Below are 13938 nucleotides of genomic sequence, written 5' to 3' on the forward strand. Positions count from 1 at the left end.
TGATCCCAACCCTAGCCAAAATGCCATGAGTTCTTTCTCTCGGATAGCTTTGTTGGAAACAGTGATGCATGAAGAAATCTATCAAGTTGATAGACTTGATTCGGTCTTAGTAAGTGAGTATCAAAGAGTACTTAATTGGAGAAAATGGAGACTTGGCTCTTATCATGAATTGATGACAAGAGGACCAAGTATGGAAGAAGAAGAAGTATTCTCTTTGCAATGGATTGGCAGTCTAGACATTGGACATGCAACTTTGATATCAACCGTAAATGGAGCTTTCATAAATAAATTAAAAGCCAAATTGGCCGAGATTTCTCATGTCAACACGGCACAGGAGAACATGCCAACTGGAGATGAATTTTTGGTTGATATTGATGACTTTGATCAACCCATTGAGCTCACTAGACATGAAGAAGGAGAAAATGCCACACATGCTCAGTTCTTTGATCAACATGGTGTAAATCTACTTTTGATGGACATCAAATTATATGATGTTAGTGTGTTAAATCAGACTGAAATTAGCCATGAAAATCAAGCCATGCAAGCCAGCCACCATACGGGGGAAAATCAGTCTAGACATGTAGAAAGTGATCAAGGTGACACACACGTGTTGGAAGAGCACACACAGGAAGAAACAAGGAATATGCTAGAAAATCAAGCACAATCTCACATGCTTGGAGATAATTCTGCTCAAGAAGGAGCAAGACACATTCTCGCAACCCAAGAAGAGCACAATCTTGATGGCACTGCCTCAAATGATCAATTGAAAAATCTGGAAAGTGTTATACTAAGCCTAGTTGACCGAATAGAGAGCATGATTCAAGGAATTTACACTCATGTAGATCATGTTGTCAACACACAAGGAGGAAAATTTGAAACTTCATTCGATGAAAACCGAAGAAGTCAACAACACTCGATTGATACTGTAACACCCCAAAAATTTTTAAACATTTGAAGCTTATATAATAAAGGTGAAATCTCATTAATTCCCAAAACATAATATAAAGAGTACGAGGTGCTATGCCACACCTGAGCTAGAGAACTCAGATGCACAGGCTAAATTCTAACAATCTCAATCAGTATTAATACAAATCATGGCACGCAGACCAAAAGGGAAAACTATCTAATCTACGCCCCAAACCTCTAGCGCGCTCCAGTGATCTACTCGTCTGTGCCTGAAAGCCAAATATATCTGTTCAGCGAGAGATGCTGGTAACCCACTCCAACGCGTTGAAATACAATACATATAGATATATACATAGATATACGAAAACCATTTCGAAGCATGAAGATATATCCTAAGAGACTCTAGCTTTCAAAACAGGGAATAGACTCGACAGATAGGGATAAGCACAACCAACAGTCATAACTAAGCATGCACAATTCACAGGTGTAGGAAACAGACACGACAGATAGAGATAGGCACAGCCAATAGTCATAATCAAGCATATACAGTTACTAGCATGTATCCTATGGTCACGCTTTCATAACAATCCAATCATCCATATCTCATCACATAGCACACTTTGTTGGCGCCACAGGACCAATCGCATGCCCATACATGAGGGTCAGCGCATATAGCTCTGACACGGCCCTGCAGCACCCTGCCCCGTATCGCAACACGGAGGGGTCGATCGCAACCGACCGATGAACCGCAGCTCATCATAGTTTGATCGCAACCAAACAGTGGACCGCAGCCCAAGAGTATGTCATCTGACCGCAGCCAGGAAATATGAACCGCAGCTCATGTAGAAACGTTTGATCGCAACCAAACGGTGGACCACAGCCCAAGAGTGTAAATCTGACCGCAGCCAGCTTCTAAACCGCAGCTCAGGAACAACCAATTCGATCGCAACCGAATTGGGGTATCATGCACACATAACACATAGCAAGCACATGCAGCCCACATTAACACATTGGGAGGGGGGAGAAATCGTATAACGAAACCTATGCGTGATCATCCACATACTAAGAGTGATCCTAAGGGGTTCATACTTCTTACACCTAGGCCAACGGGATACCAATTCAACTAGCATGCAATATATAAGACTTATACAACCTACGAACGGTACCCGAAATATCAAACTAGACACAGGCACGATAGACGGAGTCCGTTGGGACACCACGAGGATCGGGGAAACATCAAACGGGGAAGACAAAATCCCAAGGTAGGGTAAAATCCAACGGGTAGCCGGTGGGTGAGGGTTCACCCGCCGGCGGCAGCTTTCCAGGCAGCGGGTGCCCGGCGGGCAGCTGCCCGCTGCCGGCGTTACCAACATTGGTCGCGGGTAGGTGGCGGGTCCCCTACCCCCACCTACCCCCCACTGACTCTTTCGTCACAGAAAAATGCCCCGGGAACCATTGTGGAACCCGAGACCATGCTTAGACACTTTCAAACGCAATTGACAACAACACGTAGACAGTTAACGGATTTAGAAGCAAGAACGTACGGCACATAACCTATCATGCTTTTCAAAACATAATCAACACCCAAACATATGAATTCCCACCCAATATACCAAGAATAATACCATACGAATTCCACGATAGGACCTAGGGTTCTAATTATTTTTAAATCAACAAGAACACAATTCATCTTCTAATATCAAGATTCGGTAGGAATATCATGTAAACATCAAGAACATCATATAATCATCAAGAACATCAAGAACACCATATAATCATCAAGAACATCAAGAACACCATATAATCATCAAGAACCTCTTATCATCAAGATCACCCATGGAATCATAACACCAATTATCAAGATCATTATAACGAATCATCAACACACAAGAATATGGGGGAAATCCTAAGAGGGGAATCATAGCTATGCAAATAGGTTTTGTTGAGACATGGGTTACCTCTTAGCCTTAATTAATTCCTTGCTATGAAGGGTCTTTCTTTAAGCTTTCTTCTTTCTTGATTTCTCCTAAGGGAATTCTTGGAGCTCCTTGGGTGGTGAGAGATTATTGTGGTGGGGGGTTCTAGGTACCTCTTATGTCCCCTATTTATACACCTAGGAGTCCTAATTAGGGTCTAGTATTATAGGCTTGCTAATTCTATTCCTTCTAGGGTTAGGGGTTGGGTTTTAGGGGTGAGGGCCCACGGATTATGGTGGGCCTTTTCTAAGTTAATTATTGTAATTTAGTTCTTTCTTCGGATATTTGATTAAATGATTAATTGGTTTTAGGGGTCGTAACACGAGGTGTTACACTCTCCCCCCCTCCCCCCCCCCCCCCCCCCCCCCCCCTTACGAGGGACTTCGTCCCCGAAGCCCGGTGTGTTAATCCATTCTTTCACCCCTGGACATCCCGCATTTTGGCCTCCTGGTTAGGAATGTGGCCCCACGTTTTGTCTTAGCTGGGGTAGACTGGACTTCTGGTGGTGTGGTGATAGGAAAGTTTGGGTCTACCTCGGTCTCCTGCTCCGGAGTTGGATGCCCCGCGAGTGCCCAAAGCGGCCTCGATTGCTACCACCCTCTGATCTAATGCGCGTGTCGTACGGATCAAGGACGAGAACCCTTCTTCCATGATTTGGTTTTGACGGTTGAGTTGCGCTAGGATGCGCTCATTGACCGAACCCTCGTTTTGTTCCCTTGGGTTCCCTCTCGCTCGTGGGTGTACCGATGGGTTGGGCTCGTCATCCTCCTCCTGATCCTCATCTCCCTCCAGACCCCCACAATCTTGCATTGCTCGTTTGAGCTTTTTGTTGGAGATGTCCAATTGGTCGACCAATTCTCTTCGTTCTTCCTCGGGTTTAAGGCAAATTTCTTCGAGGGTGAAGTAATATCCCCCTTCAGTGTAGTAGATATCGTTGCGGCGGAGGTTCTGGGCGTTAAAGATCATGCCATTTGCGGTTTTAACCTCGGTGTGGCTTAGGTCCACCCCCTTCTTTTCCATGATCCAACTTAGGATCATCCAGTAGGGTAGGCTAAGTCGGTTGCTTGTTTTGCAAAACTCCATGTGCTTTAGCATGAGGGCCAGCAGGTTGAACTTGATTTTGTGTTTCAAGAGATAGGCAAAGGTGCACTCTAAACTCCCCACGCCTTTGCTCTTATTGTTCGTGGGCAAGAGGCTATCGGTTACAATCATAACCAATATCTTTTGCTCCGCCGTTAGCCACTTCCTATTCGGCCGTGTGGCCGAGGTGAATCATTCCTCTTTCCCGAGTAGGTACCCGAGATAATCCTTGTACCCCGTGTTTTGGGTATCAATCCACCCCTTTCGGTCGTAGTTTGACACACCCGTGGTGGTCAATTTCAGGAGCTTGGCCTTGATAATTAAGCATATCGACCAATTCCGGAGAAAATTGGTCGGGTTCGAGGGCTTTACCTCCTATTATGGTGTAGCCGGCGTTGCTCCATTCCGGGGTACGGGTTCCGAGGGGTTTCTTCGGCATTTTGGGGTAGATGACACTTTTCCGATGACTTTTCCGGCGGGCCTCCGGCGCGTTTTCCGGTGAGTTTTCCGGCGATTTTTCCGGCGGGCAGTTTTCTCCGCTTGCGAAGGAGGCGACAGCGAGCTGTGTGCCGGCGTCGGCTTGACGAGGGGAGGCGACAGCGTGCTGGTGTCGAGGCTTTCTTCAGAAGTAGTGGCGGCGTGTGGTGGCGGCTGGCTTGCGCCGTCGGCGTCGCGTGGCAGCGGGTTCGGCGTGGCCAGTCGGCGGTCGATTGCCGGCTATGGTGGTGGCGTCGCTGGTGGGTTGCGGTGGCGGGCGAGCGTCGGTCGAGGGAGGTGGGTGGTGGTGCGACGAGGTTTGTGGTGGTGAGGGTGGCGGCTTTGGAGGGGAGGGAGGAAGAGGAGATTGGGTGATTTGGGGAAGAAGGAGAAGGGTTTTTGATTTGGGAATTTTGTGGGTTTTAGGGTTTGATGGGAGCTTTAAGAAGATAGATTTCCCTTAAGGTTTCAAGAAATACCTTTAGCTGAGTGGTTAAGACTTTGGTTTTGTATGTGGGAGGTCAAGGGTTCAATTCCCATTGGTAACACTAGGATTTTGATGGTGTGGTCCTTGTCTTTTTTTTTCGTCTTTTGTCTTCTAGTGGTGGGAGGCTTGGCTTGTAATATAATTTTGGTTTTATCTTCGTAAGTTGGATCGGATTTCGATCTAATCTTTTATTTATAAAAATTCCGAAGTAATTGAGCTAAGTAAGTAGTTTTACTACGAAGGCTCGGAGGAACATCAAACGGGGAAGCCAAAATCCCAGGGTAGGGTAAAATCCAATGGGTAGCCGGTGGGTGAGGGGTCACCTGCCGGCGGCAGCTTTCCAGGCAGAGGGTGCCCGGCGGGCAGCTGCCCGCCCGCCGGCTGCCCGCTGCCGGCGTTACCAACATTGGTCGCGGGTAGGTGGCGGGTCCCCTACCCCCACCTACCCCCCACTGACTCTTTCATCACAGAAAAATGCCCCGGGAACCATTGTGGCACCCGAGACCATGCTTAGACACTTTCAAACGCAATTGACAACAACACGTAGACAGTTAACGGATTCAAAAGCAAGAACATACGACACATAACCTATAGTGCTTTTCTAAACATAACCAACACCCAAACATACGAATTCCCACCCAATATACCAAGAATAATACCATACGAATTCCACGATACAACCTAGGGTTCTAATTATTTTTAAATCAACAAGAACACAATTCATCTTCTAATATCAAGATTCGGTAGGAATATCATGTAAACATCAAGAACATCATATAATCATCAAGAACATCAAGAACACCATATAATCATCAAGAACATCAAGAACACCATATAATCATCAAGAACCTCTTATCATCAAGATCACCCATGGAATCATAACACCAATTATCAAGATCATTATAACGAATCATCAACACACAAGAATATGGGGGAAATCCTAAGAGGGGAATCATAGCTATGCAAATAGGTTTTTTTGAGACATGGGTTACCTCTTAGCCTTAATTAATTCCTTGGCTATGAAGGGTCTTTCTTTAAGCTTTCTTCTTTGTTGATTTCTCCTAAGAGAATTATTCGAACTCCTTGGGTGGTGAGAGATTATTGTGGTGGGGGTTCTAGGTACCTCTTATGTCCCCTATTTATACACCTAGGAGTCCTAATTAGGGTCTAGTATTATAGGCTTGCTAATTCTATTCCTTGTAGGGTTAGGGGTTGGATTTTAGGGGTGAGGGCCCACGGACTATGGTGGGCCTTTTCTAAGTTAATTATTGTAATTTAGTTCTTTCTTCGGATATTTGATTAAATGATTAATTGGTTTTAGGGGTTGTAACACGGGGTGTTACAGATACACACCAAGCTCTTGAGAGACAAGTTGGCGGTTTGAATACAAATGTCAAAGGACTACTCAATGAGTTCTTCATCCAACTATCTCAATCCCTCAAAAATGATAGAAAAACAAGTGAAGCTATTGCCGTGAATCAAAGCAAGGGGATTCTCAATGTGGTACATCAACATGAGAAACAAATTAGTGATGTCCACAAAGATCTTATCTCCATCAACACCAAAGTAAGCTGCCTTCGAGGTTCATATGAAAATATCTCTGAATCTGTTTCATCTCTTCGTGAATCCGTACACACACTGATTGATTACGCCAAAAAGGAGGAAGAGAGATTCGGTCATTTAGAAGGCATGTTGGAAATTATCATGACTGCCATGGCTACCAAAAATATTGGTACAAGCAGTAGTAGAGGAGGAGGCAGATCTGCTGGCAGAAGCAATGTTGCAAGAAGAGGAGGAATGGAATATTGGTTTGGTGGTGATGCAGGCAGTCCAGGTGGATCAAGCAGTACAAATACCACTAACCGATCATTTCGCGGAATTCTTTGTGCAGGAGGAAATCAAGAACAAATAATTTGGTACAACAAAGCAGCTCTTTATTTGGAATCCACACCAAGGGATGGTAGGGTTGAAATGCCGAGATTAGCAACCTTGAATGATCTACCAAAAGGAATGAAGAAGAGTGGTCCAAGTGACCAAAACATGTGGGTTTCGAATGAGAATTTTTGGAGAATCAAGAGCTATGCAAGATCTTTGATGATCATGGTGCTTAGAGACTACATCAAAGTGAATGATGCCAAGCTTCAAGGAGACAGAAGTCTAGAAGAATGCATCATATAGTATGAGGAAGGTATACTGCCCGGAAACAACATCATCGAGGCATTCAACTACTACGTGATTGGGCAGGTATGCAAAGATTATGCCATTGGTTTCAATTTTGTTGAAGTTAAGAATCATATAAATCATGTGCTAGAAGAAAGGTGAAATAGAATAATCAAATGATTTGTATGATTAATGTCACAATATTTTTGTATAGTCTACAAACTTGAAGTATGACCATAGACAATTTGCAATGGTGACCCTGATTATCTGTTTATGATGCTTTTAAGTATTTTATCTTTTGTTATTTTATTTGGTTGAAAGGTTACATTTTTAGCTTACTAGCTTAGATTGCAAAAATCACATAATTGGAAAAGCTACAAAATTCATTAATCTTAAAACTCCAAAAATGCGAATAGGAACCTTGTTGCTAAAAATACCTTTCCTATAGTCAAAATCAAATGTTAAACTCGTCATGGCTATGTCAAAATTTAATAAAATCTTTTGAAAAATAATTACTTTTTTAAGGCAAGCCAAATGACTGAGTATAGGTTTTGGCGTCATCAAAAAGGGGGAAAATTGATAGGAATATTTTTGTAATAAAGTTTTGATGAGCCAAATGTACTTTAGATCCCCTTAGATTTTAGGTCTCTAGTACAAGCATCATAATCCAGAATATCGAGTCAAAGGAAATCTACCATATGAAGAACAAAATTAATTTGGAAAATTAATTTTGGTCCTACGAGTATTCATCCGAGAAAGAAACATAAAAGAATGGCGTTGCAACAAATAATCGGATGAGCCTAATGGCGAAATGGTAGAAGTCCTTATATAAAATGATCATACCTGAGATTGATCCCCCCAAGGATTTATTTTTTACAAGTCAAGATTTCAGACAAGCAAGATGTGCCAAAGGAGCACAATGTCTCAAAAGAGAAAGATGTGTCAAAGGAGCACAATGCCAACAAGCACGATGTGTCCAAAGGAGCACAATGTGACCTAATCAGAAAAACACAATGTCCAAGTCAAACAAGCAAGAAGTGCCGAAGTCAAACAAACACAATGTTCTAAAGAAGCACAATGTGTCTTCTGAAAGGCAAAATGTGGCAAAGAAGCAAGATGATAAGAAAATGGATAAATTCGAAGGTATTTATTTTGAATCTGCCCACATGCCGCAAGAATCCAAAATTGCCTGAAGATATGATCAGAACAGGAGAAATATTTAAGAAGACATGAATATAAAAACTTATCCTAGAAATAAATTCTATCAAAAGGATTTATTTCAAAGATATGTTGGAAATTCAAATTGACAAGAATAATAATATTTTAAAGAAACAACTTCAAAATCAAGTTGAGATAAAATATTATTTTGTCAGGCAAGTTGACAATCAAATCAAAATTGAAGATCTACTATTGTCAACAATATCAGGCTATGAAGATTCAAATTTCAAATATCAAATTATCCCACTCCAACGGATATATTTGATTTCCTATAAAAGGCCATGAAGAATTGAAGGCAAACACACGGATGAACAAGTGCGAATTCTAAAAGTGCAAGTGCTCAAATATTCATTAGAGACTTAGTCTAAATAGTCTCAAAACTAGTTGGAGAGAGATACAATTACCTTTGTATTTGTAATTGTAAAAAGAGTATAGCTGTGTGCAAAATACTCTAGTGAGTGTAGCTGTGTGCAAAACACTCGTAGTTGCTAAGTGTAGCTGTGTGCATAACACTTAGTTGGCGTTGAGTATAGCTGTGTGCGAAATACTCGGAGTTGAGTGTAGCTGTGTGCGAGACACTCGGAGTTGAGTGTAGATATGTGCGAGACACTCAGAGTTGGGTGTAGCTGTGTGCAAGACATCCGGAAGAAGTGCTCGTGTAGCGTTTATTCACTATTGTAATTGTGTGTGGAAAATAGTGAATTACTCCTAGAAGTGAATGGAGTAAAGTGGACTAGGAAGATTACGCCACATGTATTTATATATATATGCATGTACATAAATACATACATATATATATATATATATATATATATATATATATATATATATATATATATATATATATATATATATATATATATATATATATATATATATATATAACATATTTTGTATTATAAATTTGATATTTAATTACAAGATAGTGTAAAAAGAAGACAATGGACAATGTAGTAAATATAATTAATTAATGAATTTGAAGGTAAGGAATTTGGAAATTTTAGAAAATAAAGATAATATAACTAATGAAATTATATCTTTTTTAAGATTTTTTTATAATGAATAATTTTTTTTGAATAAAGTCATTATAGACATCTAATTCTAAATTAATCAATTTCATATTTATTATTTTTTGTTGTAGCTACTAATTTATTTAATTTAATAAAACTAATAAAGTGGGGTACTTACTTTTCATCCACAACAATGATGTCATTGATTTTTTTTTTTCATTCGTTGTTGAGAAAAATTGTTTTGGAAGTTTGTCAATGATAATTGCTACAATTGTTCTCAATAGAGGATGATAATAAATAATTTCAAATATATGGTTACAATGGATATATAAAAAAATTAATTTACAAATTTTTTTCAAAAGTTTTCATGCATTGATAAAATTCTGAGAATAATGTGTAAAATTATTCAATTAGAGTCAGCGGGATGTCAAAATTGTTAATTCTTTGGAAAATGGTCCTACCTAGGTGTAATTGTATATCTGATCAACAACTTTGTAGTTAGATCGCGCAGGTCTGACAATGATGTAAGAACAATTTTGACCAATAAAAAAATAATTATGATAAATTTTATACTGTATTTCTTAACATATTTGTAGTATATGTTTAACAGTTATGTCAACTCTAATTGGGATGAGGTTCGAACTTAAGACCTTTCTTATAGAAATTAATGAGTAAGTTAACAATAATAAATATTTAACGAAATATTCCGTAACTAAAGTTTATTCAAATGAAATATTGAGTTATTTAAGGGAAGAAAATAATATAATAGAGGGTAAATAAGGAAAATCATAAAAAATTACTAAAATCAAAATAATATGAACCATTCATTTCAATAAACAATTACAACAACATTCACTACTGGAAATTCTGAAATTTCCGACCACCAGAAAGTGATATTAAATCAAGTTGAAAGTCTTGTTTCAACCACTTTTGGTATCCGGAAAAACCTTTGTTGCTATTTCCGACCACTTTTTGGACTTTTTGGTATCAACTTAATTTAAGATCATTTTCAGGTGGTCGGAAATTTCAGAATTTCCAGTAGTGATTTTTTGTTCCGTTAATGGCCTAACTTTATTGACTCTGATTAGATTTGTAGATTTGTAAATGTAGATATGGTCATTCATTTATAATTGTTGTATATTTTTTTTGGTATGTCTTAATTAAATTACTTTTAATATATGAATTACTTTCCTATTAATTCTTAAAATTATATATAGTAAATTAATAATATTTATTCGGCATACATTTAATATAACGTTGACTAATAATAGTAATAGCATGTATATTTAATTAGTATTTGATGTAAGCACTTTGTGCTTAGATGGCATGTAGTGGCTCTCCCATATGGGAGGTCTGAGGCGATGTTGACTCTTTGTTCTTTCTCAATAGTTTGAGAAAGTATAAATGCACGAATATTAAAATGTAATAGAGTCAGTAGTATTCACAAAAAAAAAAAAAAAAAAATAGTATTTAATGTTGTACAATATAATTTTGTTGTTTATTCTTTTTTTCTATTTTTGTTGTTTACTTTTTTTTTTCTTTCTTCAAATGCAAGTATCATAGAATTATCTCATTTGAATACTACGTTGCTTATTAATTTTTATGGTAGAAATTATTGTTTTGTTAACTATTGGTCAGCAGGTCAGATACAAATAAAATATTACAAAATACATATAAACAACACATACAAGGGATAATTTCATTATACATTTCTTTAATGCCAGAGATTACAAGTATATTTATGTTTAATTGCTAGAATCGTTAGAAAAGTCATTGAAAGGGTCAAAGAAATTGAGGAATGCTAGTCCAAGTTTCATGGAAACGGGAAAGAAGGACAATAATCCTAGGATACGAAACACGTGCGAATGTACAAATATAAAAAATATAAGTGTGTATTTACAAATATTTTTTGTTCATTTATGCATAAATATTAATTGTTTATCAAATTCTTATTATTAGATATCAACCGTAACCCAAAAGATGATACCCCTTATTTGTGTTAAAACACTTACATAAGGAGATCATTTGACCTTAAGGGCCAAGCAATGGTAACCTAGAGCCTCTACCCTCATCCCATGAGATGATGCCCCTTACTCGTGCCAAAGCATTTGCATAAGGAGATCACTTACCCTCATGGAACAAGCAATAGAGAAGCTCAACCAAACAACCATCCTCCAACACACTACTGGAAATTATAAAATTTCCGACCACCTGAAAGTGATCTTAAATCAAGTCGAAAGTCTTGTTTCGACTACTTTTGGTATCCGGAAAAACCTTTGTTGCTATTTCCAATCACTTTTTGGTATAAATTTGAATTAAGATCACTTTCAGGTGGTCGGAAATTGAATAATTTCTAGTAGTGACACCACAGACAAGCTTCTACCACTTCTCTTTCTTTTCATTCTCTTTTTTTCTTTATTTTGTTTTCATCCAGCACCATACTTTTATCCATTCTTTTCCATGTTCTCGGTTTCATTTCGTTAAATCTTTAATTATATATATAAGATTTTTCAGTGAGATTTTTTTGGTCTTGTGTTTAGTTATTTTCTATGTGTTGCCTTGATCTTTTTAGCCATACTAATAGTCATAACTTTGCTTGTTGGTTCACTTTTGGGATTTCATTATAGAGATCGATTTCTTTTCAGTTCTACTATACACTTGCACTTAAACACTGTTAGAGGGTGAAAATATAGAGCTGAAATAGATGAGGACAGTTTGGTATTTTTCCTTTCTCCCCTTCTGTAATAACTGTTGGACATAAATTAGGCTTGGGCCCTCTCTGTAACACATTTTTACTATCATCAACTTTACCTTTTCTTTCATATCTCCTTCTTCAATGTTAACCGCTATCAGACTTCACATGCTTCCATTGCAATTCCAATATGGTATTAGAGCGTCGATATGGGACCTACGCCACCGCCGTCTCAAGCACCGGTGAGACGAATCAATAGGCGCAAGCAAACTCACACTCTCCAGTTCATAACACTCCGATAACAGCTCCGCAGAGGAGCCTATTCACGCAGAGGAATCAAACTCCAAAAGACTTGGAGAATCCTCTTGAGATCAATATCAACGACAATCCAAATGCTATTCTAGTCTCTCCTGCTCTAACTTGGAGTCCGAACTACGGATCGTGGAGTATATCTATGAGGATCGCACTTGAGGTGAAAAACAAGTGGAGTATAGTTGACGGCTCAATCATCGCACCGACGAACAGTCAGCCGGAGTTTCCCGTATGGAGAAGTTGCAATTTGATGGTGTGTTCATGGATCTTCAAGGCACTTCATCCATCAATTGTGCAAAGCATCATGCATATGGATAAGGCGAAAGATGTTTGGGAAGATCTACTAAGAAGATTCTCCCAACGCGATCCTCATCGCATATCCGCTCTGCAAAGTCAGATTTATACGCTGAGACAAGGAAACATGTGCATCAACGAATATTATACAAAGTGTAAAACTCTTTGGGAAGAAATGAATGATCTGAGACCTCTTACTATATGCAAGTGTAATCCAAGCTGTGAATGTGATTTCATCGACACAATAAGAGAAGAACGCCAAGTGGATCAGGTGATAAGATTTCTTCAAGGGCTGAGTGATGAGTATAGCAGTCTGAGATCAAGAGTCCTTGTGATGGATCCATTGCCGGAAGTTTACAAAGTGTTCGTCATGGCAGAAAAACTTGAGAGGCAACTAAATTTGGAGAAATTGAATCTAAATAGCCTGGAGACAAGTCACGCCAATATTATATAGAGTTCACAGCCACAAATAGAAGAGACAATAACTGCATTTAATAGCTATAATGGAAGAAGAAATACAAGAAACAACAACCAAGGGAATGCTAAATGTATCTTTTGTGGCATGACAGGGCATAGTATAGAGAAGTGTTACAAAAAACACGGATATCCACCCGGTTGGATACCGGGCTACAAATCCAAGAACAAACAAAACACCTTTGCAGCAGCAGTAGACACTGGTAGCACAACAAATGTTGACAGTATGGCAAACCTGGGAATTACTGCTGAACAGATGCAAAAATTCATCGCTCTCTTTCAGTTTCAAATTACACAGTGATCCACCTCTAACACCACTGCAACTGTATCATTAGTGCCAAACTTCACTGAAACAGAATCTGCAAATGAAGGCAAGTATGTTACCTCCCATGTTAATTTTCTCTATTTGTACACTTCTACTTGGATACTTGATACCGGGGCAACCGATCACATCGTGTGCGGCTCTCTTGAATTCTTTAATGACTACCAAGTGGCTAATGGATCGGAGCAGAGGTAAACTTACCAACTGGAACTCGTGTAGCTGTTAAACATATAGGAAATATAAAGATTGGGAATAATCTTTAGTTGAGAGATGATATGCATATCCCCTCATTTCAATTTAACATCATATCTGCTAGTAAATTACTTCAAGACACAACTCATAAGATGGTTTTCTCATCTGGACAGTGTCTGATTCAGGAGATTACTGGGAAGATAATTGGTATAACTAAGTAGCAGAGGGGGTTATATTTGCTGATGGAACCAAATGTGCAGAGTGTTAATCTGCCTAAGCATTTTGCTATGTCTAGTGTTAATATTGACATATGGCACCAAAGATTGGGCCATTTTCCA

The 13938-nt window shown here is 39.0% G+C and overlaps 1 protein-coding gene across 1 annotated transcript; it reads left to right on the forward strand.

The window, feature by feature from the left end:
* The first annotated feature begins 12460 nt into the window (after positions 1 to 12460).
* LOC109153757 lies at positions 12461 to 13387 on the forward strand. The gene is made up of 2 exons (XM_019301621.1): positions 12461 to 13046; positions 13182 to 13387. Exons 1-2 carry the CDS (start codon positions 12461 to 12463, stop codon positions 13385 to 13387), a joined length of 792 nt encoding a protein of 263 aa, XP_019157166.1.
* Positions 13388 to 13938: the final 551 nt, after the last annotated feature.

The sequence above is a fragment of the Ipomoea nil genome, unplaced genomic scaffold (assembly GCF_001879475.1).
Source record: "Ipomoea nil cultivar Tokyo-kokei standard unplaced genomic scaffold, Asagao_1.1 scaffold2537, whole genome shotgun sequence".
NCBI lineage: Eukaryota > Viridiplantae > Streptophyta > Magnoliopsida > Solanales > Convolvulaceae > Ipomoea > Ipomoea nil.